The sequence below is a fragment of the Protopterus annectens genome, chromosome 1.part1 (genome assembly GCF_019279795.1).
Source record: "Protopterus annectens isolate FY-2018-M chromosome 1.part1, PAN1.0, whole genome shotgun sequence".
NCBI classification, from domain to species: Eukaryota; Metazoa; Chordata; order Ceratodontiformes; family Protopteridae; genus Protopterus; species Protopterus annectens.
In genome coordinates, this window is record NC_056726.1 from 270,748,101 (window position 1) to 270,775,900 (window position 27,800).

Sequence of the window (27,800 nt, forward strand, 5' to 3'; positions counted from 1 at the left end):
GGTTTACTAGTTTGTGGGCGAGTGAGAGTTGATACCATACAAGGAGGTGAGGGAGTTCAAGCCAGCCAGTTTGCCAAAATGCATTTTAAAGATTTATGTAGCAGTATTTTCTATATGAATTATTTATTTATTTGTTTAATCATTGCAGTATTCCATTGACAAACGAGATTTGCAGACTAGAACATTAAATGCCTCAGTATGGCACAATGACACTTTGGGCAGAAATGTCTTCCTTGGAGAAGTTGAATTAGAGCTGAGATACTGGGACTGGAGGAATGACCAGTTATGCTGCTATAACCTGAAGCCAAAGGTATAGTAAAGTCCATGTTTGATTTCTTTACTGTCTCGTACCATTCACTTTTCAGTCAAACTAGTATAAAATCTGTATTTCAAGAAATACTGTAAACAATTTGTTACTTTTATCAAACACATAGATCTACCAGTTACATTCTCTTACAGCATACCTCTTATATGGCACAGTCATATTAGAAGAAGGAATCTTCTTAAAAAAGTGAATTCTGTCAGTCCAAAAACAAGTGTATGTGGTTATTTAAATAACTTATGTAGATGATATTTTACCTATGTTGACGATGTTTTGCCTTTCCAAGATGCTTGTTTTCTGACATAAGGTTAACTCTATATGCACGTGTGCTTGTCTATTTCTTCATTCATTCATTGTTACTCATGTTATCCTATTCGGGGGGTATGGGGGAATGTAGTACAGCACTCAAGAGGCGTGAGGCTGAGAACTAATCCTGGACAGGAGACAATTCCATCACACTCCTGCTCATGATCGCACATACCATTGAGTTGCAGGGAGATCACCATTTCTGTTACACCATGTGTTTAGGTTGTGGGAGAAAACTAGAATAGTTGGCAAATACCCAAATAGGTATCATGTAGGATATGCTGACAATATGCAGAAGACAACCCCCAAGTCAATTATCACCTCAGAGTACCAAGAGCTCTGGGGCAGCAGCACTGACCACTGCAGTGCTCTGTGTGTGTGTCTTAGCTTAGGGAGTACTATGATGATCGCTGAACTTGACGGTCTCTCATCTGTAGGCATCAAAGACCAAGACCGGCAAACAAATGCAAGTTTTATATGAGATTTTGAAGAGGAATATGTTGAGTCAAGCTCATCTCTGAGTTACTGGAAACATGAATATGGGTAGATAGATGTCAAATGATGAACTTTACTGACAGTGCACAGGATAGCAAGATATGTCTCTATATCCATTTGATATGTTTGAAGGTTCTGGGTGAGAATATAACCCACATCATTTGGATGTACCAGTAAGCTCCGAGAATGCTTAGTACAGCTGAAAATGTGCAGTATAAACCAAACCAAGACTAAACCAGTTGGCCTGCTCTGCCTACCTTTTTACTCCATTGTGAGACATACAGATGCCCTGTTTATCAGGCTAAATAAGGAGAAAATCATGGTCAGTTGTCTGTCAGGGGCCAGGATCAACAATATCACCAGTCACTGAGGTCATTAGACCACAAGTACCAGTATGTCTCAATCATAGTCCATGTGAGTGTAAATGATCTGAGAAGTACCTCCCTAGACTGTATGAAGACTGATATTATGGAGCTTTCGGAGTAGATGTCTCAGGCTTTTATTTGCCTAGCATTGAGCAGCATTCTACCTTCACCAATGATGATGACGCAATGCAAATAAAATGTGATTTTCTTCAACACTTGCCTTACTTTTTGGTATCATTCCGGGGGGTACAGCATTTGTCAGCATGGGAGGATATGGTGAATACACTACGTTGCTTTGTCAAAGGTGGTCTGCACCTGTCTCCACTAGGCTTTTGAATAGTAGGCAGAGCATTGTCCTCTCCCACAGTGCCTTTTTTAGGCTGTGCCAAACTGACACACCTAACAACATTGCCAACCCAAGGGAGTCTAAAGTATTACTGCTCAATGCCAGGAGCCTAAACAAAAACCTCCACCCCCTCAAGGCTCCCCTCACCCTGGGGAATGTGGACATCAGTGCAGTTACTGAGACATGGTTTAAATCACTGAGTGCACCCCAGCAGTGCAGGGATACAGTGCCGTCCACACATTCAGTCCAGCTACTGCACAGGCAGGGTCCAAAAGTGGAGGTGTCTCAGTCTATAACAACAACAAACTCACCTCAAGCCTAGTCAACAGGAAGATGTGCTTGAGCTTCTCCAGGTCCAGATTTCCATAGGCAAAGTCCCATATGTCCTTGCAAAGCTATAGGTCATTCTGTTATGACCCACAAAACCCACAGCGTGTATTTAGTGTTACTGGAGGTCCTTACCGTTCAAGCCAATGCCATATTCATGGGTTCAAATCAAAACTAAGAACAGCAATTAAAAGCAGCTGTGAATTATCATGGAAGTTTCCACGCACTGTTTATTTCTAAAATAAGGAGTGATTATCTACAGTTCTGAAGTGAGTCAACAATTTGAAAAGTAAAAAGGGAAATATCAAAATGTCCACAGTGTTGTACACTGCTGCTTTTCATATGGTGTATTAAGAAGAGATTATATGCATCTAAATCACTTTTTCTTGTGAAGCAGTACTGACTTTGTAAATGGAAGAGTTTTTGGCAGCTTCTGTTTTACTGACTGCAATCGTGGAACTAGGCTTACAACAAAAAACACGAGAGATATGCAGTTTTATTAAAATGGGGCTAATTTTCTTTTTGTTGTTCATTTCTGTACTTTCAGATTGGAGGTCCAGAAGAACCTTCATCAAGCACAGGACAAATAAATTTGGCTGTCAAGTTCATTCCAGCAGGATCAATAGGTAATTTTTGTAATGATCCCAGACTAATAACCTCATGCCATTACTGGTACTACTGGTAAATTGAAATGAATGACTAGATGAAACAGAGCACCGATTTAAACTATTTAGAAGCATTAGCTTTTTTTTTTCGAATTTTATTTCTCCCTTCCAGATAGCATGTATGTGCAAAAAGCAAAACTGTTTCAGGAGTAATATCTAAAACTGAATTTCTTAGCAGTTAATTGATCTGTGGGTATGACATGTGTTAACAGTAATGATAAAGTCTGTCATGCCACTGTGGGAGGGATGCTTTACTGAAGAATATAAGTGGCATGAAAACTTATGCATACTAATCTATTTTAACACTCTGATTGCCCTTTCAGTTGCAACACTATTTTGCATCAATATAATACATGAAAATGTTGCATCATAAAAGATTGTTAACTATATATACGTAATAACATCATGGCCAAACCTCTAGAAATGTAACAGTTGTGATTTCTTGCCATGTCTTGCATTAGTACTGTCGTCATGAGTGGTTCCTAACAGAAATATAATACCGTAACTTAAGTTTTATTCAGCTTGTGGCATATATTCTCGTTAGTGTTTAGGAACCTGTACTGACTAAAGTTAAAAAGCAGATGTAATGCCCAACTAGCACATATTGGCACCGTTAGTGTGCTAGTCAGGATACGTCTCTATATTGAAACATTTGAGAAAGTGCCACACTGATAGCTGAAAAAATATACATCAGTCATTGTTGCAGCTGTCAAGTGCCACTTATCCAACACTCGTATTAAATATGGTTACCAAGATGGATAGTAACATAAACGTACACCATCTCACTGCACCAATGAATTGACCAGTTCTGCTGTCATTCTCTGTTGCTTCGCTGTGTTTTAAATCTTTTTATCATGAATTTGATCTTTAGGGGTAGCAACAACAGCACAGATATAAATGGCACCCCTAACAAAATACACAGGCAGGTCCAGGTAGATTTAACTTAGAAACCATCTTCCTGCACTTATGTCCAGTATGCTAAGTAGGTTGTTGCCAAACATTGCCTGTGATGGAATTGCTAAGCACTAGTATTCAGTATAGTATAGTATAGTATTCAGTAGTATTTTAGTAGTGGTATTTTAGAACATGACAGTAAAAAGAAATGTCATAGCTGATGATCTGGAACAAGTTCATATTATCAAATACTCAGACTTGTAGAATGCGTTTATTCTGTATCTGCCTTTATGTGCTGATGCTGTAACCGGTGGTGCAGTCTCACATGGCAGTGCCGTCAGCACCATTTTCTGGTAATGCCCAATGGTGGGGAGAACACTACGCTGCCACGGCCCCTTACGATTTGCCATGAATGTCTTGTATGCACTATTGCTATGTTGGTCTTGAGCCTTAGAGACCTCACCATTAAGATGTCATTGGAACTCCCCAGTAAGTCGGCAGCATCAGCCACTTAACCACAGCCTGGCGTTATACAAAAATGATGCACATGTTGTCTAAGCTGAAGTATAATGATTGCTAAAGGCTTGTTTTATCAACATAGCCAACATGTTTTATTACCGTCACAAAGACAGGTGTCTTAATTCCATAATTTCTGAAAGAACAGTACTATATGTCTGCATTACTTTTAAAATAATATATTCATTTAACAAACATATCCCATCATTGTCATGCCTTTTCAGATGCACACTACATGTATTTGTGCTTATCACCTTGCACACTACTTCCGTTAAAGCATGCCTAATTTTCTCATTCTCTTCACATTCCTTGATTTTTGCTCATGTTTTCTGTAGATCAGAGTGCATATGTGATGTGCACTGTGTCTTCAAGAAGCATGTTAAAGACTGTGCGTGCATGTATAAATGATGAACACATGCTATTCCTAGTGCCATTTTGAGAGAGCATGCATGATCGCAGTAGTTAGTTTGTATCTACGTTACTTAAGTTAAAGTCAGTAAAGTCTTATTATGACGTGTTTGCGCAGAATAAAGCTGTTTGAACAAAACCCATGCAGACTCTTCTGTTGTGTCCAAAGTAGGAGAGTGACATGGTGTCAGAACCGGGATTGCAGGGAATTATATTCGGAGCCATGAGGTGCAGAGATGACAGTGAAAGTAAATTAAAAAGAAATGAGCACAAAAAGAGGCAGAAAAGAATCAAAGGTAACGAGAATTCACACGAGCTGCTTATTTGTAAGAGAGATAAAATGGGGCATTAAAGGGCACAAACTGCATTATTAAATAAGCGAAAGGCACAAAAGGTTTATTAACCAAGGGAAATGTTTAAAACAAAAGTATTTGATGAAGTGATTAATAAAAAAGTAAAATGAGCATGTTTTAAGCAAAACAAGTACGTTTAGCACAGCATGAATGTGTTTGGGGCAAAATAAGCACGTTTAAAGTAAAACGAGCACAAGAAAAGTACAATGGACATGAAAAGAGATTAAACAAGCAAAATGAATACAATAAGGGCAAAAAGGGCACATTAAGCATAAATAAAGCAAGGTGACTGCATGTTTGGCAAAGTGCTGTATTTTAGCATACCTACGACTTCGTATTGTATCAAGGGCATAACTAAAGTTATTCGAAGTATCTCAAAGTGTGCAAAAGGGCTTACAGTGTGTGCTTATTACTGTGTATGCATTCCAAAGAGTTTTTTGTATACAAAGTGCAACTATTTTGTGAAGTACAGTCTAAGTGTAGCCATTTTGAAAAGTTTCTTGTGCTGGGTGTGTCTATTCTCAAAGTGTCGCCATACCAATAGTGTAATTCTTGCATTGTAAAGAGTTGCCTAGCAAGGTACTGCCATTTTGGCGAGATTTCAGTGTGTTGTGTACAGTTTATTCACAAAGTGCAATTACTTTGAGATGTTATTGACTTAGAGCTTTACTTACCCAGTTTATTTGCATTGTACAGTTATTTGAAAAGCTTTTTAAAATGTTGGTAAATTACTTTAGCAGAACAATAATTTTAAGAGTATTACAATGCCATAGAGACTTATTTCACAAACTCCAATTACACAAAGCATCATGCAGTTATTTGATGTGTTTCTTATACTGGTAATTGGTGATTTCTTGCAATACAGTAATTCCAAGAATATTACAGTGCTCGAGAGAGTTGTTTCACAGAATTTGCCAGATTGCATGATTTCAAAAGCCCAAAAGCATAATTTCAGAACTGCAAAGTTACAGATACTGGCATAAAGTTTTGGCATATGTATATGTGTATATGTTTGTGCTTATTTGCAAAACCCTTCCCTGGCATTTGTTAATATGACAGACAGATTTCGAAAGCCCTTACCTCTTGTGTTTGATCAGAATATTGCAGAGAACTGGAGAATATTTGAGCAAGAGTACAGTATTTTTATACAGGCAGCTTATGCAGACAAAGATGCATGCACCAGGGCGTTTATTTTGCTAAATCTAGCTGGGTCCGAGGCCATAGAATGACAGCATTCATTTGTGTAAGCACCAGCAGTATATGAAGGAGAAGGTGAAAATTGACATATTGTTGTACAGCCTGAATCAAGGGAAGACCCTGAGTGTTTGAAGTGCAAGTTCAGAGAAATGTGTAAGCCCCAGACAAATATTACATTAGACAGGCATTTGTTTTACACAAGAGATCAGAAACCAGGGGAAACTTTTGCAGCTTATATAACTGACTTGAGAAATGGAGCTAAAATGTGTCAGTTTGGTGACTTAAAAGATGAGTTAATAAAGGATAGACTCGTGTGGTATTAACAATCCTGCTGTGAGAAAGATTTTGCTTTGTGACAGTGATTTAAAGCCATACAGATTTGTCAAATCCATGAGATGACAGGAAAACACACAAGTATGCTGGTGAGTGAGAAGAGCATGTTTCAGTAGGCTCCAGAACAAATGTAGATAGCATGCAACACGTGGCAAATATTAGTAGGCCTAAGCACATGGCAGCCACTATCCCTGCATGGCTCTTCAGGGAAACCTCGTAGCTTTCCAGCAAGTTCCAAGACCAGTTCAGTTACAGGAGCCTGCTCAGGCTCGAGCTCAGTGCAGTACAAGCATGGATCAGCAAAATCCAAATCTAGTTTTATTGTTAATTGTTACAATTGTGGTGCGAATCATGAGTCTAAAAGAGAGACTATAACTATATAGCCAAACTGGAGGCTGAACTCTCTCAACTCAGGGCTGGCATGACCAGACAGGAGGAGATGGTAACCACACACACAACAAACCCAGTCCCACATAGACCTACCACAACTGCAAACCAAACACAGAAAAACAGAAAGACATACTCGGAGGCTCTAATAAAAAACTTACCAAAACAACAGAGGCTCCCAAAGCAGACATCCAAAAATCCACCACCTCAAAACAAAACACATGCAACACATACTTCAATAAATGTGTGTCAATCAATCACAGCCCTTAAGGCCAAGCACCATGCCTGATACACTAGTAATAGATGAGTCTATAGTCAGACACACTGATGTCCCGCTTACCAGGCTGAACAAGGAGAGGGTGACTGTGAGCTGCCTATCGGGAGCTAGGATCCGCCACATAACACACGCACTCAGGTCACTCCAAAGCAAGTACAAATATGACTCCGTCATTGTCCATGCTGGCGTGAATGACCTGAGACATACCTCTCTGGACTACATGAAAAGGGACATAGAGGAGCTCTCTGATTATGTAGCCCAGGCTGGTATGACCCTGACCCTGAGCAGCATCTTGCCCTCACCAAGAATGATGCCACAATACAAAGACAAGATGATCAGCTTTAATAATTGGCTCAAGTACTGGTGTCATTCTAAGGGAATCCAGTGTCTATCTGCCTGGGATGACATGTTGGACAAGCCACGCTGCTTTGCAAGGGATGGCTTGCACCTGTCACTACTGGGCTTTCGGATATTGGCTAAGGCTCTTGCCACCCCAATAGTGCCTTTTTTAGCCCAGGATCAAAAGATAAATCCACCTCCTTAGAAAACAAAAATGGAAAAAAACTAAGGGTAATGCTGCTCAATGCCAGAAGTCTAAATCTCAAGATGCAGGCACTCGATGCACTCCTCAGTATGGAGAACATTGACGTCTGTGCAGTAACTGAAACCTGGTTCAAGGCTCCTGAGAGCACCCCAGCGCTACCAGGCTATACCTCGTATCATGCTTTTTGGCCCCAAAACCCGGGCCAAACCACAAAGGGAGGGGGAGTGTCCATATTCATCAAGGACACCCACACCTCCAGGTTAGTAGCAACACATGAAGCATCGGAGGCCATACAGGTGCAACTAACCATAGGCAAAACTGCTATACAACTGATAGCATGTTACAGACCACCCTCCCAATCTCAGGAACCCCATTCGGCCTTCCTGAAGCCATTGAAGGATATGAATGTATCACAAAATACCATCATACTGGGAGACTTCAACTACACTAACATAGATTGGGTACATTATTCTAGCCCTAACACCCTAGCCCAAAGGTTCCTGGAATTCATAAATTCAAATGCACTTGAACAACTAGTCACCTCTCCCACTAGGGGAGATAATATACTAGACCTGATCATCACAAACATGGGGACAAAATGCTCCACACCAGAGGTATACCCCTCACTAGTGAGATCTGACCACAAACTAATCACCCTGGATATACATATCCCACCTCCACCCCCAGCACAAAAGACCACAGTGAAAAACTTCTCAAAAGCAGACTTCACTCTTCTTAAGACTGAGATGGTATCCTTTAAGCCCACTGGGCCAGTGGATACCACATCCCACAATGCTGAATCCTTCACAAATGCTTTCTATGGACATCTCCAAGAATGCATGGATCATGCAATCCCAAATAAATCCAAGTCCCTCTCCACCAAAGGCAAGCATCCTGTCTGGTGGACCTCAGCCATTAACAAATTGTATAACAAAAGAAGGAAGCTACTGCATGACAGAGCAAAATCCCATAAAGGGAAGACATCTCTGATCAACACTAGCAGAAAACTACGTTCTCTCATAAAAACATCCAAGGCCAACTTTGAGAGAAAAATCGCTAAGGACACTAAAGATAACCACAAAGCCTTCTTCAGTTATGTTAGAAACCTGAGCGGAAACCCTCAGATATACTCAGAGTTAGTTCACAACAACAAACAATACACTGAACCCACAGATATTGCCAACATTCTGGCTGACAGGTTCAGTGCAAACTTCTCCCCTCCCTCACCCCCAAAAGAAGAAATACTTATCTCAGCTGAATGTAATCTCCCTGTCATCTCAGATGTCCAAGTGAGAGCCGCCCTCAGCAAAACTAAAAACACAGCATCAATGGGACCTGACGGTATCCCGGGTTGCGTGCTACGTGAACTCCAAGAGGAGCTAAACCCACACATAAAAATGCTATTTAACCTTAGCCTTACTACAGGATATGTACCTGAACACTGGTGTACAGCAACAGTGGTCCCACTCCACAAAGGGGGTACCTCTACAGACCCTGGGAACTACCGCCCCATAAGCTTAACCAGCCTGATCTGCAAAGCTATGGAAAGAATCATTATGTAACTCATAAACAGAGACATTGGGGACCTACAGACACTTGACCCCACCCAGTTCGGCTTTGTAAAGGGCAGATCCTGCCTTTTGAACCCAATTGACTTTTTCGAAACAGTCATTGGAGCCATTGATGAGGGCAAAGCAGTCCATACAGCCTACCTGGACCTGGCTAAGGCCTTCAACACAATACCTCACTCAGGCATCATAGATAAGCTCAACAGCTTAAATGTAAACCCTTATGTCACTAGATGGGTTGCAAACTGGCTAAAGGACAGAGGCCATAAAGTTAAAATCGCTAGAGCAATGTCAGACTCAAAGCCAGTCACAAGTGGTGTCCCACAGGGATCTATCCTGGGACCCCTCTTGTTCGGCATTTATTTCTCAGATGTTAAAGCAAACATGGGAGGGTTGTGGCTGACAAAGTTCGCAGATGACTGCAAACTAGGCACCATAGTCGATACACCAGTGGGCACATACATCCCACAAAAAGGCCTCACAGAAACGGACAACTGGTGCCGGAGTCATGGCCTTAAACTAAATGCCAAAAAGTGTATAGTCATCCCCTTTGGGAAAAATAAAGTACCCACAAATTATCACATAGACAGCAACTCACTGAGTACGGAAAAAGTAATCAGAGACCTAGGGACCCAAGTCGACAGCGACCTCTCATTTGACACCCATGTTGCCAAAGTGGTTAGAAAAACATTCTACCTTGCACACCTTATCATGAAGGGATTCACATCCAGATCCAAGGATGTCATTGTACCCCTATACCCCTCCCTCATCAGACCCATGATTGAGTACAATGCCCCATTTGGTATGTACCTCACCCGGCATTTGCAACAGCTGGATAGACCACAAAAGTACCTCACCAAGAGGATCAAGGGTCTCCAACATATGTCTTATTCTGCCAGACTAAAGAAACTCCAGCTCTATTCAGTAGCAAACCGCCTGCTCAAAGGTGATCTCTGCCTGACGTACAAGGCCATGTCCAATCAGGAACTGATGGACATGCTCCACCTCAAAAAATCCAAATCCATCAGAACCACGAGAGCTAAAGACTTAAACCTCGGCACAAGTATGAATAGGACATGCTGGAGGTATAGATTCATAACCCAGAGGCTTCCCATGCTCTGGAGCAAGATCCCAGTTCATGTTAGGCGGAGCCCCTCACTGACTCTCTTCAAGAGAAATCTTGATGAGTGGATGGGAGATCGTAAGTTTACCCCAGGGGTCACATCTGTGTCACTACTAGACAGGGGCACAGTAAACTAATTCTATTATATAAGGGGACCTTCACTGTGTCACTACTAGACAGAGGCACAGTATTCTAAATGTATTCTGTGCATTTTTGTACCATTTCATGGGGTGGCGAAAGCCACATCACTATGGCTAGGCTTACAAATGCCCCAGGGCAGATAGCCTAGTACTAAACTATGAAACTATAAGAAGTACATATCATTTGGTCAGCATTGTCACAAGTGTAAAAATGGAACCATTTCTGAAAGTTTTGCAAATCAAGCAGACCTCATACAGCTGTAAAGAAAAGTCACATGAAAAAGTAAGTTGATCAAGTAGAGGTGAAGCAGTCAACTTTCTATGTAGATGGTGTATCAGTGCTTGGTGAAAGAGTTGATGCAGTGAATTTACTGGCGGCAAAAAAAATATTTTGTACTGTTCAGATCAATGGTAACTCCACAGAGCTTAAGGTAGACACTGGTTCAAAGTGTAATGTTATATCAGCAGACACATTTGCTAAAGTGAGAACTAATGAACAACTCAATGTGGCCAGTAGTGTGAGACTTGTGGCTTATGGAGGTGAAGAAATTCAAACCGAAGGCTCAGTGATGCTTACATGTTACTTGGTCAAGAACTGTTACAGCTTATTCTGTGTAGTCTGAAGACCAGTACAGTCATTACTGGGTCTCAGAGATAGTTTGAGAATGAATCTGTTTTCTTTTACCAAAGAAGTTCATCACATAGGTGCATCTCCTAGTTCTAATTTTTCTGAAGCCATTTTCTCAGAGTATGTTAATGTTTTCTATGAGAAGTTGGGCAAGCTTCCCATTGTGTATTCCATGAACTTAGACCCAGAGGTCACTGCAGTGGTCAGACCAGCAAGAAGAGTTCCAATAGCTATGCAAGATAAAGGTAAAGCTCAGCTGGATAAAATGGTGCAGCAAGGTGGGATTTCTCCATCACAGAACCAACTGAGTAGGTGATGTCCATGGTGGCAGCTCACAAAAAAGGCTCAGATGAAATCAGAATATGTATTGACACAAGAGATTTGAACAAAGCATTGAAGAAGACAGTATCATCCGATGCATGCAGTCGAAGAAGTCCTAGCTTTAATACCAAATACCACTGTTTTTTTTTCTATTTTAGATGCAAAAAGTTCATTTTGGCAAGTGATGCTTGATTGCAAATCCTCATTTCTAACCACTTTTGGTAGTCTGTTTGGCAGATACAGATTCCTAAGGATGCCATTTGGAATAAATTCTGCAAGTGAAGTCTTTCAGCATGCAACAGAGACATTTTTTTTGGGTTATCCTTGTGCCATAATGGATGATTTACTGGTTGGAGGCAGTGTTGAAGCAGAGCACGACAGAAACCTAAAGAGAGTTCTTGACAGAGCATGTGAAGTAAAATTGAAGCTCAATCCTCTGAAGTGTAAATTCTGACTTCCAGAAGTTATGTATGTAGGTCATTTATTTACCAGTATAGGCTTAAGACCAGACCCAACCAAGCAAGTGGCTCTTCTTGAGATGTCAGCACCAGATAATGTTCAAGATCTGCAGAGTTTCTTAAGCATGGTCACCCTTTTAGGCAAGTTTATACCAGATTTCAGTGTGTTGACAGCACCTTTAAAAGAGTTGACGTGCAGAAATGTTGTATGGTCATGGTTAGAACAGCACCAGAAGGCAATTGAAGACCTTAAGCAGAAAATTGCTGCCCCACCTACATTAAGATAGTATGATATGAACAGACCAGTCATTCTTTCCTGTGATGCTTCAAAATGTGGTCTTGGTGCAGTTTTACTTCGAGGGTAGACCAGTAGCCTATGCATCTAGAACACTTACCCAAACTGAGCTGCAATATGCTTAAATTGAGAAAGAACTTCTGGCAATAGTATTTGCATGTTCCAAATTTCATGATTATATTTATGGTTGAGCTATTCAGATTGAAACTGATCATCAATCTCTAGTTACTATTCTAAAGAAGCCAATGCATTCTGCTCCAGCAGGATTACAAAGAATGATGTTCAAATTGCAAAAGTATAACTTCAAAATGGTCTATAGGAAAGGCAATTTGCTCTATCTGGCTGATACCTTATCCAGATCACCCAGAAATATGACAGAACAGCTTGACACAGAGAACTTTGACTTTGATGTCATGGCAGTGCATAATTTGTCTACCACTAGACATGATGAGTTAAGTGATCATACAAAGACTGATCCACTTTTGCAAAAGCTCATTCACTACGTTAATGTTGGATGGTCGCCAAAGCAATCTAGTGTACCGCCTGAAGAGCAAACCTATTTTCTTACAGAGATGAATGTTGATGGAAGATGGCATTATTTTCAAAGGTCCTAAAATTGTTGTTCCTGCTTCCTTACAACAAGAATATATCCAGATTTTACATTGTGGTCGAGCAAGAGAATTAGTATGTTGGCCTTCATTACCAAAAGACATTGATAAAGTACTTTTTTCTTGTTCAGTAAGCAGTAGTACTAGATTGCATTTGCAAAGAGAACCACTTCAGCTTAGTCCAGCTCCTGAACTACCTTGGTCATCCATTGCAACTGATATCTTTGAGTGGAACAATCAACACTATTTAGTATTGGTAGACTCTTATTCGAATTGGTTTGAGATTGATCTACTGCCTAACCTAACGTCCACTGCTGTTATTACTAACCTGAAACATCATTTCTCCAACCATGGTAGTCCACACACAGTTATTTCTGACAATGGTACTCAATTTACTAGTCAGTTATTTCAGAAATTTGCAAGACAATGGGACTTTGTATATGTCACTAGCAGTCCTGGATATTCGCAGTCAAATGGTCTAGCTGAATGTGTAGTGCAGTGTACAAAGCAATTACTTGAAAGGTCAAAGTGTGATAACACAGACGTATTTTTTGAATTTGCTTAATCTCAGAAATATACCTCGTGATGATATTCTTGGCTCACCTTCTCAAAGACTTCTTTTCAGGCAAATCAGAATTATGCTACCTATTAGTTCCAGTTTATTAAGGCCTAAAGCTATGAACAATCAAACCATCCGAAGCTCAATTATCCAAGAAACGTACCATCCAGAAGTCCAATTATGATAAATTGAGCAGATTACTTCATCCGTTGAGGGAAGGAGAAACTGTGAGAATACAAACAGCAAAAAGTTTCGGCTGGATTAGTCAGATTACAGGCATTTGTTCCAAGCCATGGTCCTGTCTTATAGAATCTGAGGGTGTACAGTATCGAAGGAATCATAGACATCTCTTTCCTGTATCAAATCACTGTCAGCATCATCATAACAACATTGTTTCTGTGATGTAGGTTCTGAATCACAAAGTGAACCAAATGTTGCTTCCATATTAGACAGTGTTCAAACCTCTGATTCCATTCCTGAAGATATTCCGAAAACCCCAAAGGCTGAACATTGTGGAGAGACTGTTCCTGTTGTTAAATCCAATTCCCAGTTTTATGTCACATGATATGGATGAGTATCTAAGCCAAGTGTGAAATACACAGCAACATGGACTTAACTGTATATATACATATATATATTTAATCTTGTACAAATTTGTGACAAAGAATTACCTGTGATTTCTGCATATCAATTAGATTCATAACGTTGTATAATCCATTTTCTCAAACAGGGAGGATGTAGATCAGAGTGCATATGTGATGTGTCTTTAAGAAGCATGTCAAGGACTGTGGGTGCATGTATAAATGATGAGCTGGTGCTATTCCTAGTGCCATTTTGACAGAGCATGCATGATCACAGTAGTTGGTTTGTATGTAAGTTACTTAAGTTAAAGTCAGTACACTCCTATCATGATGTGTTTGCGCAGAATGAAGCTGTTTGAACAAAACCAATGCAGACTCTTCTACTGTGTCCAAAGTAAGAGAGCGACATTTTCCATTTCACCTGTATTAATAATAACAAATGTTTGCTTTATGTGAAGCACTTATAAGCATTATGCTTAGTTTTAAAGTACTGTCCAATGTCCAATGTCTCACAGGGAAACATGACTCCTTTTTAGTAGATTATTTTATTATCATTAAATAAGTACCTCAAATTTTAGTAAACTGGGACCCATAAAACAGGTTTTAAATGAAGAGGTACATTTCTTTAATTATCCATTACCTTCAAATTAGAAAATGAAATGTGTTCTATCATTTGCGGAGTGTGACAACAGCCTTTACAAAGTGGATGACACACGTCTGATGAAGGATCCAGTAACTCGGGTGTGATGTAGCAGTGCATGATTGGTAATGTAGAGTAAGCAATGAAACAAGGGTGCCCGCAGGCAGGTGCAAGGGAGTGCACTTGCACCCACCCCCCTAGAATGGGCTGAACGGGAGAAAAATACATTGTGTTTTGCTTTCTTTTTTAATTATATTTTTTGTGTTCTTTAAGAACGCTCCTGCTGGTCTGGTCGCATCACTTCTGTGCATCCAGATGTCCAGTTCTTCCGGTCGCATCACATCTGTGTGTGCAGACATCCTGTTCTTCCTGTCTGCCCGCCCACGCTATTTGAAATTGCTTCATTTCCTGTCTGCCTGCCTGTGCTATTTGAAATTGCTTATTTTCCTGTCCACCCGACCGCGTTATTTGGAAATCACAGAGAATTTAAAAGTGGATTACATTTGCTGCACAGACATCATGAAGTAAGTGTATAAGGGAATTGGGAAGGAATTTACTATGATTAGCTGCAGTCTGCAGAACTTATGAAGTAAGGATGTGTGTGTGTGTGTGTGTTTGATTGCTGCACAGACGTTGAGAAGTAAGGGTGTGTAAGGAGCACATGATTAGTTATAACAAGCTATTAAACATTTGATGTTATGTGGTCCAATCTCGCCTACATTCTTACTCACAGGTTCGGAGCCGAACATCGGCTCCGACTCGGCCAACTTATTTTTCTAGCACTAAGTCTCTAATTGGTTGGGCTAACCTGGTATCCCATGTTGCACTGCTCCATAACCCCAGATCTCATTTGCCGCTCATGTAGCTAGGACGTGGTCTCGCTTGGCTGTGGCTAAGTAGCTTAAAACTTCCTTTTTCTCACTGATTTTGTGGTGTTTTCTCACAAAAGCTATTTTAATAGCTATTTGTTCTTGTTGTTTAGCATGTTTTGTGGTGAGAGTAATTTTTTTGATATCCCTCTGTTCCTACGGGCTAGACCCATTTAAATTAGAGGACCTAGTCCTCCTTCCGTTGCTTGTTTTCCTATGCTTTAAAATAAAGCGGGTTTTCCTCGCTTCTGTGTGTGTGTGGATTGTCATCTCTAGGATCGTTTAAGTTAGAGATTCTTGTCAGTGGTTGTTAGCGGTGGTTCCCGCCTTAACCGTTGTTGGACTAGGGTCCTGTTTTGTATTTGTGTTGTATGCATTAGCTTATCAGTGGTCTTATTATGTCAAAGGAGCAAAAGGAACATAAACCCTCTGGGTTTAATAAATGTTCTAAATGCAGCTACAAGATGTCCATAACAGATGGACATTCCATCTGTGTATACTGCCTGGGGCTATACATTTACAAGAGTCCTGTAGCTTTTGTCACACCTTCAGTCCGAGGGTGCTACAGGAAAGAAAAAATAAACTTATACTGAAGGGTCTTCTAAAGCCTTCCTTTGAGGAGTCCTTGGACTCTTCCTCTGGTTCACAAATTAAAGCCAAGTCTTCTAAGGCTAAGAAGAGATCTCCGGCTCCATCTGCTTCATCAGAGCCACCGAAGAAGTCTACCAAATTGGATGCTACTTCCTTGTCTCCCTTGTCCTCGGGGCCGCAGGAGGTAGATGTGGTTCTTGAATCTGCCTCGGCTCCAATTTTGTTAGAGCCCATTCGGAGCCGATCTCCTAGTGTTAGACATGGATCCCCAGATAGGAGATCACAGTCACCTTCTATCTCCTCCAAATCCTCCAGAGTCTCTGATTTGGATGTGGATAGGGTGGTCCAGAGGCTCCTGCAGTCACCTGTGTTGGCTAAATTATTTTTGGCTCCAACTCAGTTGGCTCCGGAGCCAGTCCCGATGAGTGCACTGATGGTTCCTCCTCCGAGCACCTCCTTGTCTTTGGAGCCAGAGTGTTCTGCTCCAGGTGATGTTCTGCTGGCGCCAATACCTCTTAAGACTTTATCGGTGCCGACATCGGCTCCAACCATGTCAGCTCCGTCCGCTGGTTTCAGAATCCGGGTTTCCTCTGTCGGGCCTGAGGGGGATACTTTGGGACTTATGTCGGTTCCGAGCCTCCCTCTCGGCACTTCGGCTCGAGGAACTTCGGTTCCGGTCGTGGCCTCGGAGGTTGGTCAGTCCTCGGATTTGGGGGGACCCACCTTCAAGGCCATGAGGAGCGCACTGGCCAGATCTTCATTGACATCACCCAGATTGGTCATTCCGTCCCCTTCCGCACTGGCTAGAGCCTCTGATGTCCTCCTATCAGTTGATGGTGGAGCCCCAAGGCCTGGGGATACCCCCATGAGTGGTCCCCAACTTTCTGAGGGCCTCATGGAGTCTGTGCCTGAGGAGCCCCCAAGAAAGAATCTGTGCAAGAGGAAACGCATAGACTCCCAGGACGAGTCTCTCACTTCTGATACCGACCTCGAAGAGTCAGAGGGGTCCCCCAAGTCGTCCTCCGATGACATCTCCTTCTCCGACATCCTGGAGATTTTGAGGCAGAGAGGTGGCTGGTCATCCAAAACCCCCCTCTGAGGAGGTGTTGATATTCCTCAAGGCCTTTGGGGCTCAACCCTCTGCCTCCTGAGTATCTCCACCCTTTGATGAGCTCCTAGATTTGATCTGTCGAAGGGTGTGGGAGACTCCTGACTCGGTGAAACCTGTACCAAGATGCCCTAATAAATATCTTTCAGCTCCCCCTGGGAAAGAGTTCCTGTCCAAAGGGGTTTCTGTGGACGCCGAGGTGGTGGCGGCGGCCACTCAGCAGGAAGTAGCTGAGTCTTCTTTCTCCATCCATCCTCGTAACAAGGAGTCCAGGAGTATGGATCGGTATGGGAAGTGTACCCTCTCTTCAGCGACCTTCACCCTTCAGTCTCTGAATTATCTTTGTCATTTTATTCGGCTCCAGAGAGATCTCCTTAAAGAGTTAGGAGATACTTTAACGGGTAATGTACCTGAGGCATTAACACAGATGGTTAACGCCCAGCTGTCTACTCTTGGCTCGATTGTCAACTCGTCCACGAGGCTCATATATTTTATGCAGCTGAAGGGGCAAGCAGGGCAGCTAGCTCAGGTGTAGCCCTCAGGAGGCAAGCCTGGATGCGTCTGTGTCACTTCGCAGAGGCCTTCAAGTCTTCCTTCACTGACTTTGATGGGTCCTCACTCTTTGGGACCAAAGTGAGACACACCCTCACCAGATGCAAGCAAGAGGGGAAGACCCTGTCTGCCATAGGGGTCCATTTTTCCCTTCCATCTAGGCCTTACCCCAAGGCTCAGAGGAGAGGGAAAATGCGGTTCAAAAAGTCACAGAAGTCTTTCCCTGCCGCTCAAGGTGAGTCTCCCTCCAGAGGCAAAGGAGGGGGAGGCTATTCTGGAAGATGTCGCCCTAGGGGCAGAGGAGGCCCTCGCAATTCGGGAGACCGTGATTCCTTTCGTGGGCCTCCCTATCATCGTCCCTGATGTATTGCCTGACTGTGCTATTCCAGAGCCAGTCGGGGGCTGCATTTCGTTGTACCCGGAAGCCTGAGCAAGTATCACTCAGGATCGATGGGTGCTTTGAATAGTTACCGGAGGTTAATCCATCCCCTTGTTATCAGACCCCCTGCCAGCCAAGAGAATCCCAGATGTTCCACCCAGTCAAAGGGATCACACAACACTAGAAATTTCAAAGTTGCTGGAAAAAGGAGTCATCCAACCTGTCCCCTCAGACCAGATTGGATTAGGGACTTACTCAAGACTCTTTTTGGTGCCAAAAAAAACAGGGGACCCGAGACCCATCCTGGATCTCAGCCGTCTAAATCGCTACGTTCTAAAGTCCAAGTTCCAATTGGTCACCCTTCAGTCTATTTTTCCGTTACTGGGAAAAGAAGTATGGATGTGCTCCATCGACCTCAAGGATGCTTACTACCATATCAAAATGGACAGGGCATCCATGAGTCTCTTACGCTTCCGGCTGGGAGCCAGTCATTTCCAGTTTCGTGCCCTGCCCTTTGGTCTCACCACAGCCCCCAGGGTGTTCACCAAGTGTCTGGCAGGGGTGACAGCTCACCTGAGATATCAAGGATTCCAAGTGTTTCCATACCTGGATGACTGAATCCTCACTGCCCCCACCAGGCATCTTCTCATTCAGGCCAGGGAAATGACCATTGCCCTTTGCCATCAACTAGGAATCACCTTGAACTGGGGAAAGTCTGCCTTGCTGCCCTCACAGCATGTCACATTTATAGGCGCAGAGCTAGACACCATTCATATGCGGGCATTCCTGCCCCAAGAAAGGATAGAGGTGTTGCAGGGTCAGGTTTGCGCATTGTTACCCCTCAAGAAGGTTCAGGCCAGATGGGTTCTGCAGCTCCTGGGATCGATGGCAGCAACCATTATGTTAGTGCCTCTAGCCAGATTACACATGAGGCTTCTGCAGTGGCTCCTCTCTGCCCAATGGTCCTTTCAGAAGCTTCTCCTGTCCCATTTGATCCTACTCACCGATCGGTGCAAACAGGACCTCTGTTGGTGGCTATGCACCGCCAATATGAACACAGGGAATCCATTTATTCCTATGCCACCAGTTGCCACGGTGACCACGGACACCTCCCAGATGGGGTGGGGGGGCATTATCTTGGCAGGACGGTCCAAGGCACGTGGCAAGATCACGAGGTACATCTGCACATCAGTGTTCTACAGATGAGAGCGGTGTTACTGGCATTGCAAGCACTGCAGAGCTCTCTCCCCCTAGGAACGATTGCAATTCACTCGGACAACATGTCCGTGGTGTGGTACCTGAACAAGCAAGGGGGAACCAGATCTTATCCCCTATGCAGAGAGGCTATGCAAGTGTGGCAGTGGGCAGTGTCTTCCCAATGGTTCCTAGTGGCAATGCACATTCCGGGGAAGGCCAATGTGATAGCAGACAGGCTAAGCAGATCTATTCTGATGCCTTATGAGTGGTGCCTGAACCGTCGAGTTGTGGAACAGATTTTCAACAGGTTGGGTCAGCCTTGCTGCGATCTTTTTGCCAATCCCCAAAATGCCAAGTGCAGCAACTACTTCACTCTGATCCCCCCACAGGGGGAGTCACCCAGGGATGCTCTAGTCCATGAGTGGCCTCCCGGTCAGCTCTATGCTTTCCCTCCATTTCCTCTGCTACCAAGAGTGATTCAGAAAGCCATTTCCTCGGGAAGGAAGATGATTCTAATTGCCCCACACTGGCCTTGCCAAGTCTGGTTCTCTTTTCTTCATCAGTATGCAGTGGACAGTCCTGGGACTCTGGACCCAGCACCAGACCTACTGACACACATGTCGGGACAGTCCCATCCCTCCCTGCGGACCCTCAGGTTGACAGCCTGGCTACTCCACTTCCATCCTTAGTCAGACTTCATTGTTTTTCACATGAGGTAGTACACATTTTATCTTCTTCTCATAAATCTTCTACCAGTAAGATTTACTCCAGCAAGTGGAAAAGATTTTCTATTTGGGCTCAGGCCAAGGGACTGGATCCTTTCACAGCCCCCATCCCTGCTGTCTTAGATTTTCTATCCACACTCTTTCAGCAGGGTTCTGCTCCTGTGATCATTAAGGTCCAGCTGGCCGCTATTTCTAATTTTCATACCTCTTACGAACCTTCTCTCATGGCTCATAAACTATGTAAGGTCTTTTTGAGGGGCACCTTGTTACTACGGCCTCCTGTGTCAGAACCCATCATGCCATGGGATTTAAATTTTGTCTTACAAGCCCTGACTTCATCACCGTTCGAGCCAGCTACCACCTGTGAATGAAAATTTTTGTCTTGGAAGACTGCATTCTTAATAGCCATCACATCAGCCAGACGGGTGTCGGAGATTCAAGCATTGTCCATCAAATCCCCGTATTTAATCTTTCATAAGGACAGGGATTCCTTGAGACCTAATCCGTCCTTTCTTCCAAAAGTAACCTCTGCCGTTAATTTCAATCAGTCCATTGAGCTGCCAGTTTTCTTCCCCCAGTTTTCCAACAAGACAGAGTTTAAATTTCATCAGTTGGATGTACACAGGCAGCTTCGGTTTTACTTACACAGGACAAAACAACTTCGTAAGTCTGACCAACCATTCGTGTCATTTTCAGAAAATAGAACAGATTCCCCTATTTCTAAGATTACAATTTCCAGATGGATTTCTGATTGCATCTCCTATGTTTATTCGTCAGCAGGCAGAAATTTACCATTTCCCGTCAAGGCTCACTCCACCAGGGCTGTTTCCGCTTCTGTAGCTTATCATTCCAGGTTATCTTTGGATGAAATTTGTGCTGTGGCCACGTGGGCTTCTCCCCACACCTTTATTAGTCATTACAAATTAGACATGGCTTCTAGGGGCCGGGCTTCCTTTGGTTCCACTGTTCTCAGGAGTATCTTCCATTGAGCCTCCCAGGATAGAGGTGCTGGGGACGCTGTTCCGTGAGTAAGAATGTAGGTGAGATTGGACCACATAACATCTAGAAGTTATGTACTCACCATAACGTTTGATGTGTGTGGTCCATCTTGCCTCACATTCTTACGTTCCCTCCCACCTGTCCCCCCTCCTGGAGGATTTGGCGGTGACATTACTCTCAGTACCCTTCGGTATTGGTTGTTTTTTCTTTGCTACCCTGGATAGTGTTCTACCTTACTGAACTGTGGTTGTGCATGAGGTGTGACTATGGATTGCTGCAAACTAGATCTGGGGTTATGGAGCAGTGCAACATGGGATACCAGGTTAGCCCAGCCAATTAGAAACTTTGTGCTAGAAAAATAAGTTGGCCGAGTCGGAGCCAATGTTTGGCTCCGAACCCGTGAGTAAGAATGTGAGGCGAGATGGACCACATACATCAAACGTTATGGTGAGTACATAACTTCTAGTTTCCCTACTGTTTTTCTATACTAGTTTAAAGAAATGTGGAACAAATACTGTAAGCATGGAAGCAAGTGTAGCTTAACAAGAAAAAATAATAAAAGTAAGTGTAATATGCTACCATCTTGGAGATTATCAAAGCAATGAAAATAATGTTTATTGATTTATTCATTCATAAATGTATTTTAATTTTATGCTAAACTCAAAAGTTCAGAACTCCTAAAAATCACTGCAAACATATACAAAAGGTAATATGCTCAGTCTGCTTTCTGTGAATAATTTAAGACATTCAGAAAAACCTGATGTTTCATGTGTTTAGTATGTAAACAGTGTAAAAAATGATGACTGTCTAATGTCACTGAGTCTCAATGAGCCTTAGGAAAGGAGACCCCAAGTAGCTGGGTGCTTGCACATGGTGTACTGCTGTCTACAATCACTGCTGCATACCACATATATAGCATTTCACTTGTCATCAGGCATGTGAATACCTCTCTTGATAAACTTTCCTTTGATCACCATGTCACTGTTATGGTTAAAAAATCTTTTTACCTTGCACAGCATATCCTTTGTGGTATCCCTTCAATGTCTAAAATTATAGTCCTGCTCTATGCTCATTTGTTAGATTCATAATTGAACATAACGTCACCTTCAGAATGTACCTTCCTAATTAAATAAAAACTTTAGTGATGTCAACATTTCCTCACCTTTAGCTTCCCTGATAGACTGAAAGCCCGGTTACTTAACTCTTGTGTCATATAGACTCCTAAGTAGTGATCTTTGCTTAGCTTTCTATGCTGTGAATGGCCCAGCACTCTTTAAACTTCTTCACCTAAACAGAACCACTGGCAAAGCAAACACCTACTCTGCTTAACTCAAGCTATACTGCCAAATAAATAAATAGCACACACATCAGAAGCAGAGGACTTCCTTGTCAATATTTAAACCAGTCTGGATGACTGAATGGGTGGGCACAATTGTTTTACCTGGGATATGTGAGAAAGATCTACATAACAGAGGGCACTGTTAGTCTCCCAGCAGATGATATGGCTGAGCTTCTCAACAGCCTCCTTGATTATTTAATAAAAATACATCATCCTGTGATCTTATGCTACATGTGTATCTTACATTTATGAGCAAAGCCAGACATGCTCTATGTGCAACACAGGGTATTACTTTGCACAAGAGTTTAGATTTGTTAAAAACTTGTATATTTACTATTGTTTATGGCTATATAATTTGTTAAACAATATTGTTTTTGGGAAGTCTGGATGACTTAATTATTCATTTGAGCCTCCTTAAAGCTTTCATTTTAGAAGTTTCTGGCTTCTTTTTCAATAATGAAAAGTAAGTTGTCTAGAAACATGTACTGTCCAGTACTGAGGGGGTTACATTTGTGAGAAGGTTGCACTCTGGAAAGCTGGTGTACAATTGTTAACATCATTATTGCATCTGTAAGTGCATGTAAAATGATAGCTTTCATTACTACTGTCTGTATTATTGCTGACAATACTAGCTCTTTATCTATCATTACACGTTACAAAAGTTACAACTAAAGATCACCTATTAACGAGAGAGCAGTACAACAGTGGACAAGGCTAAACATTATGTTTAAATATTTATTAGCCTTTGACTTACAGCTAGTAGTCCAGCCATCCTTAATGGCCAATACATTTTTCAGAAAACTATATACATAGAGCTGGAAGTATACTAAGGTAGCAAGAGACTTCTGGGATGTCTCAGTGAAGTAGCTGCCATCTTGCACATACAGAGGCCAGTCAGAGTCAGTGCCCTTCTTATACTGTTAACAAATTTCAGATGAAAAGATTAGAAAGAAGATTTTTTCTGAACAAAAGAAGACTGTATGCCACTACTATACCTCAGGGTGAGACTTTCAAGGTCCTCCCATTATGAATAAAATGCTAACTCCAGAATTAAAAATAACATAGAAGTGTGACACCATATTTTAAATTTAATTTGTCTACATTATTTTTAGAATTTGCGCACACATAAAATAATTAATTTCCAGACTGTTGCCCTTAGACAAACAAAATTTGCCTTGTGTAAATTAAACGCTCCAAATCTAACACTTAGGTTTTATTTGTAAAATTGTTCAAACAACTCAACTCCTCACTTAATCAAATATTCCCTACTGTTAGCAAAAAAGCATTCTTTAAAAGTACTTCAGCAAGTCCAGTCCTTTCCTTGCCCTTTCATTCTGCAATACCTCAAAGTTGACAACTTAATGATTTTACCAGTTTCCTATAGAGTCCCATTATACTATAGGAAATTACAGATTTGAAATCCAGTAAGGAAGGTAGTATTAGCAATTTCTGGCATATGAAAGCTTCCACTGAAAGAAAGGTAGTACTATAGAAACCAGACATAATTCATATACTTCATATGAACTATTTATTCACTGACCATGGATTTGGTTTTAAAATCTAAAAATTTGGCATGTTTTTGAAGTCCTCCATTTTTGATAATGCTGTCATAATAATGTTATAACTACATGTTCATAAATACTATGATTATATATCAGCAACAAATGAAAAAGCTCCTTAGTTTGTATGTATATAAGTCAATACTAGGCTAACTACCATGAAGGGCCATTTTAAGCCCATCCACTATCCTAAAAGCAGAATCAGACCCTGTACCTTGTTTCTATGAGGTGAATACCTTAACCATTAACTCTTACTATGGAGAAATTAATTCATTCTTGCTATCAGGTGCACAGTAGTGTCTTCATATGTAAAATCGGGTTATCCATGTGTGGTGAATTAATGTTACCTTTTTTAGTAGAAAAGCAAGCTTGTACTACTAGTTGATTAAAAACTTTTCTCAATTAATATTACTAAAAACAATTGCATATTTTTCCTTATCTATACAGATAATTTGAGTAAAAAATAAATATCTTAACTTACACTGAGTTACAGTAAATCATAATTACATCATTCTGCTTAGCTTCAGTATATTTCCATATTTTCTTTATTGCTTCAATATTTAAGATATACACACTGATGAAATGCAGATAATGTGTAAGAAAAGTATCCCATACCATTACTTGTGAACCAAATAACATGATAAAATGCAAAGAAAATTGGCAGCAAACTTCATAAGTGGCCAGTAAGTACTTACAGCATGAATTTTGTATGAGCTCGCCAGAATGAAAGTGCTGCAATAAAAGCAGAAACCTATGTAAATAAAAAAAAAATCATCTAGGTGAAACAGATTAGGTTCCTATGGTCAGACCTTGCCACCTCTGTTAAGATTTATAAACAATGCTTTTGCATGAAGCAACTTTTCTGATGAAATTATTAGATAAAGTGTTATGATTTTATAACGGCCAATATGAAAAATGTACCACAGTATGCTGTATCTACTGCTGATCTCAACAAGTATATCAATGTGGTCTAGTGGATTAAGGTAATAAACTTAAAAAAGCTTTATCCTGTTGATCTGAATTTGATTGTCCCTGCCTCCATATGTCTGCTGCGTCATTCTAAGCAAGTCATACTAACAAAAATAGTACTACTAGGTCCATCATGAAAGGAGGCATGTGCAAATTGTATTGTGCATTTAGTATGTTAGCTGCCTTATGGTGTGTGTGTGTGTGTGTGTGTGTGTGTGTGTGTGTGTGTGTGTGTGTGTGTGTGTCTGTGTGTGTGTTTGTGTGCGCAAGTAAGTAACAGGGAATAGGAGTGTGTGTAAGGGGGGGTTCATATCTTGCAGTTACCCAAAATTTTGCCCCATATTCCTCCTAAAAAGGATTGAAGTTGCTAAATGACAGACATTTCCATTTTAGATGTCACATCCTTTAGAAAAATGGATACTAATACAAATTCTGTTGTTCTAGCAATTTTCTAAGTTCATGAGAGCAATATTTATAATCTGTCCCTATTTATTTTAGGATCTGTCCACATTTCTTGCAGTAAGAGGCTGGTGTGTGTGTGTGTGTGTGTGTGTGTGTGTGTGTGTGTGTGTGTGTGTGTGTGTGTGTGTGTGTGTGTGTAAAAGCTGGAGGTAGCATACCCCTCACCTGTCCAGGTTTTTGCAGAATGTCCAGATTTTTGCCCCATATTCCTCCTAAAAAGGATTGAAGTTACTAAATAGTTTTAGACATCATATCCTTTAGAAAAATGCATACCAACACAAATCCTGTTATTCTAGCAATTTTATAAGTTCATGAAAGCAATATTTATATTCTATCCCTGTTTATTTTAGGCTTTGTCCAGATTTCTTGCACTAAGAAGTTGAGGTGTGTGAGAGAGAGAGAGACAGAGTCAGAAAGAGAGAGAGAGGCCCTAGTTAGATCTAGCAGGTGGAATTTATATTCCAGTGCATTTTTGAGAAATTGTGAGCTTCAAGGGAAGCAAAGGTTACTGCTGCTCGTGCTAAGCCTGCTTAAAATGTGCAACTGTTTTGTTTAGCAAATGGTATCATTATTGTGGTATAGAATTTTAAAGCAGTGTTAGCACAGCAGGTAGCATACTTGCATCTTGAAGCAAAGGGCTGTAGGTTCTATTCCTACAACATATGTACATTTGTATTTTAAGGGGGTATGGTACTACGATCCTTAGTATGTCCTCCTTTGGATGAGACACCTAATAACTATGAACCTGTTTTATAGCTTGTCACCCATTCCCTATTGCAATATACCAGCTTACCATTTCTTTTAATGTAACATAGGTAATTTATTCTTCAAGGGCAACAGTCACTGAATTTGTAAATGAAACACTGAAATATAAGTTGTTTTCTAGCAACAACCTCTTCATTGGTTTCAGATCTCTTTAATGTGAAATTATTCAGATGACTTTTATTTCTGCAGAGATTCTGCATATTGATATGGCAGATTGAATGACAGAAGTTTGATTGGCCTTTTATGGTTGAAATGTTCTGAATTGGGCAGGTTGTCATTATTGGTTCATATGATTTGTTTCATTGCTTAAAGGAAAATGTTCAGAACTATAAATTTAAAACACACTCTAACAAGTGGTGCTGTATTATACAAGGGATATAATTCAATTATTATATAGTATAATTAATACAGTCAGAAAGGTGAATCAAAGAACTTTTGCATGGTTCTAAAAATGTGTGCAAGGAGCCTATGATTTGAAAACAGCCCAAAGGTAAACTTAACCTGCAACTGGCCAGATGCATTTTCTTTGCTTGTGGGTTTCAATGCTGTTTCAGTGAATGTGGGTCTCAAAGGTAGAGAAGTTTTAATGCTAAGTCTGTTTTCATTGTAAGAGTATTGCTTTGTTTAGGTTTAGTAAATATCTATCAGTGTTTGTGCTATAAAATTTGAAATAAAAGTTGTAAATGAAATCCAAATATCTGTAATCATTGTAGAAGTAAGCATAAAACAGTATGCACACCGAGAGATTTGAACAGTGTCTATGACAAATGGGGAGAAATATCCAAGTAATGGGACACTGGAATGGCTGCGTGGGTGGGTGGGGGCTACATGGGTGGAGGCGGTGGGGCTGCATGGACGGAGGGGGTGGGGCTGTGTGGGTGGGGCTCTGGGTTTGCACCCTCCTGAAAAAAATCCTGCGGGCTCCCTTGCACTGAAACCATTGAAATGAGAGCTTAAATAAAAATGGCTAGAACTAGGACATTGTATCAGAGGGATGGTCAGTAACCATAGTGCTGTTAAACCAGAGTTGGTTCCAGACTTCACTTATCTGAGGGTAAGATAAAGAAACACCTGATGGGTCGTTCTCCTTCATGAGGGGAGGGGCATGTAACTAATTAAAGATGATGGCCCAGGTGTCTGTTGCAAATGGAGTTGTCCAAAAAGGCTGTCCTACCTTCATGCCCAGAAAATGCCAATATTGTTATCCATCTGGCCTGGCGGGTGAAGGGCAGATATCAGTTGAGAAAGTGTCTCTCACTGTCCAGTGGATAGAAGGGCATGTTAAACATTGGTTTTACATTTCTTCTTGAGGAATATAATGCATGCTGAGAATGTAACCCTAATATCCAGATTGCATAACAAGAATTTAAACAAAAATACCCTCTTGTAGCTTCTGCTATGAAATGGAACAGCAAGGCTTGGATCACAAAAGCTTTGTCACATGATCTTGGAAGTGTCCACAATATGAAACGGTATAAAACCTTTTTTTTTTTTTTGCAAGGGACAAGTCTCCACTACACCACTGCACCACCACCATAGTCCTCCCCCAAAACTAATATATACCGACTCCATGACTGCATAACATTGAGGAAAAAAGATCGTCCCCAAAAGAACAAACGACAGTCTTTCA

At 41.4% G+C, this 27,800-nt stretch overlaps 1 protein-coding gene across 3 annotated transcripts in view; it reads left to right on the top strand.

The window, feature by feature from the left end:
• Positions 1–27,800, top strand: part of LOC122804506 (synaptotagmin-like protein 2) — a 3,492,381-nt gene that overhangs the window by 3,133,179 nt on the left and 331,402 nt on the right. For all 3 annotated transcript variants that reach the window (XM_044074423.1, XM_044074432.1, XM_044074438.1), the window contains 2 exons: positions 149–310; positions 2,709–2,787. In XM_044074423.1, the coding sequence (XP_043930358.1) occupies positions 149–310; positions 2,709–2,787 (241 nt within the window). The remainder of the gene's footprint in view (positions 1–148; positions 311–2,708; positions 2,788–27,800) is intronic.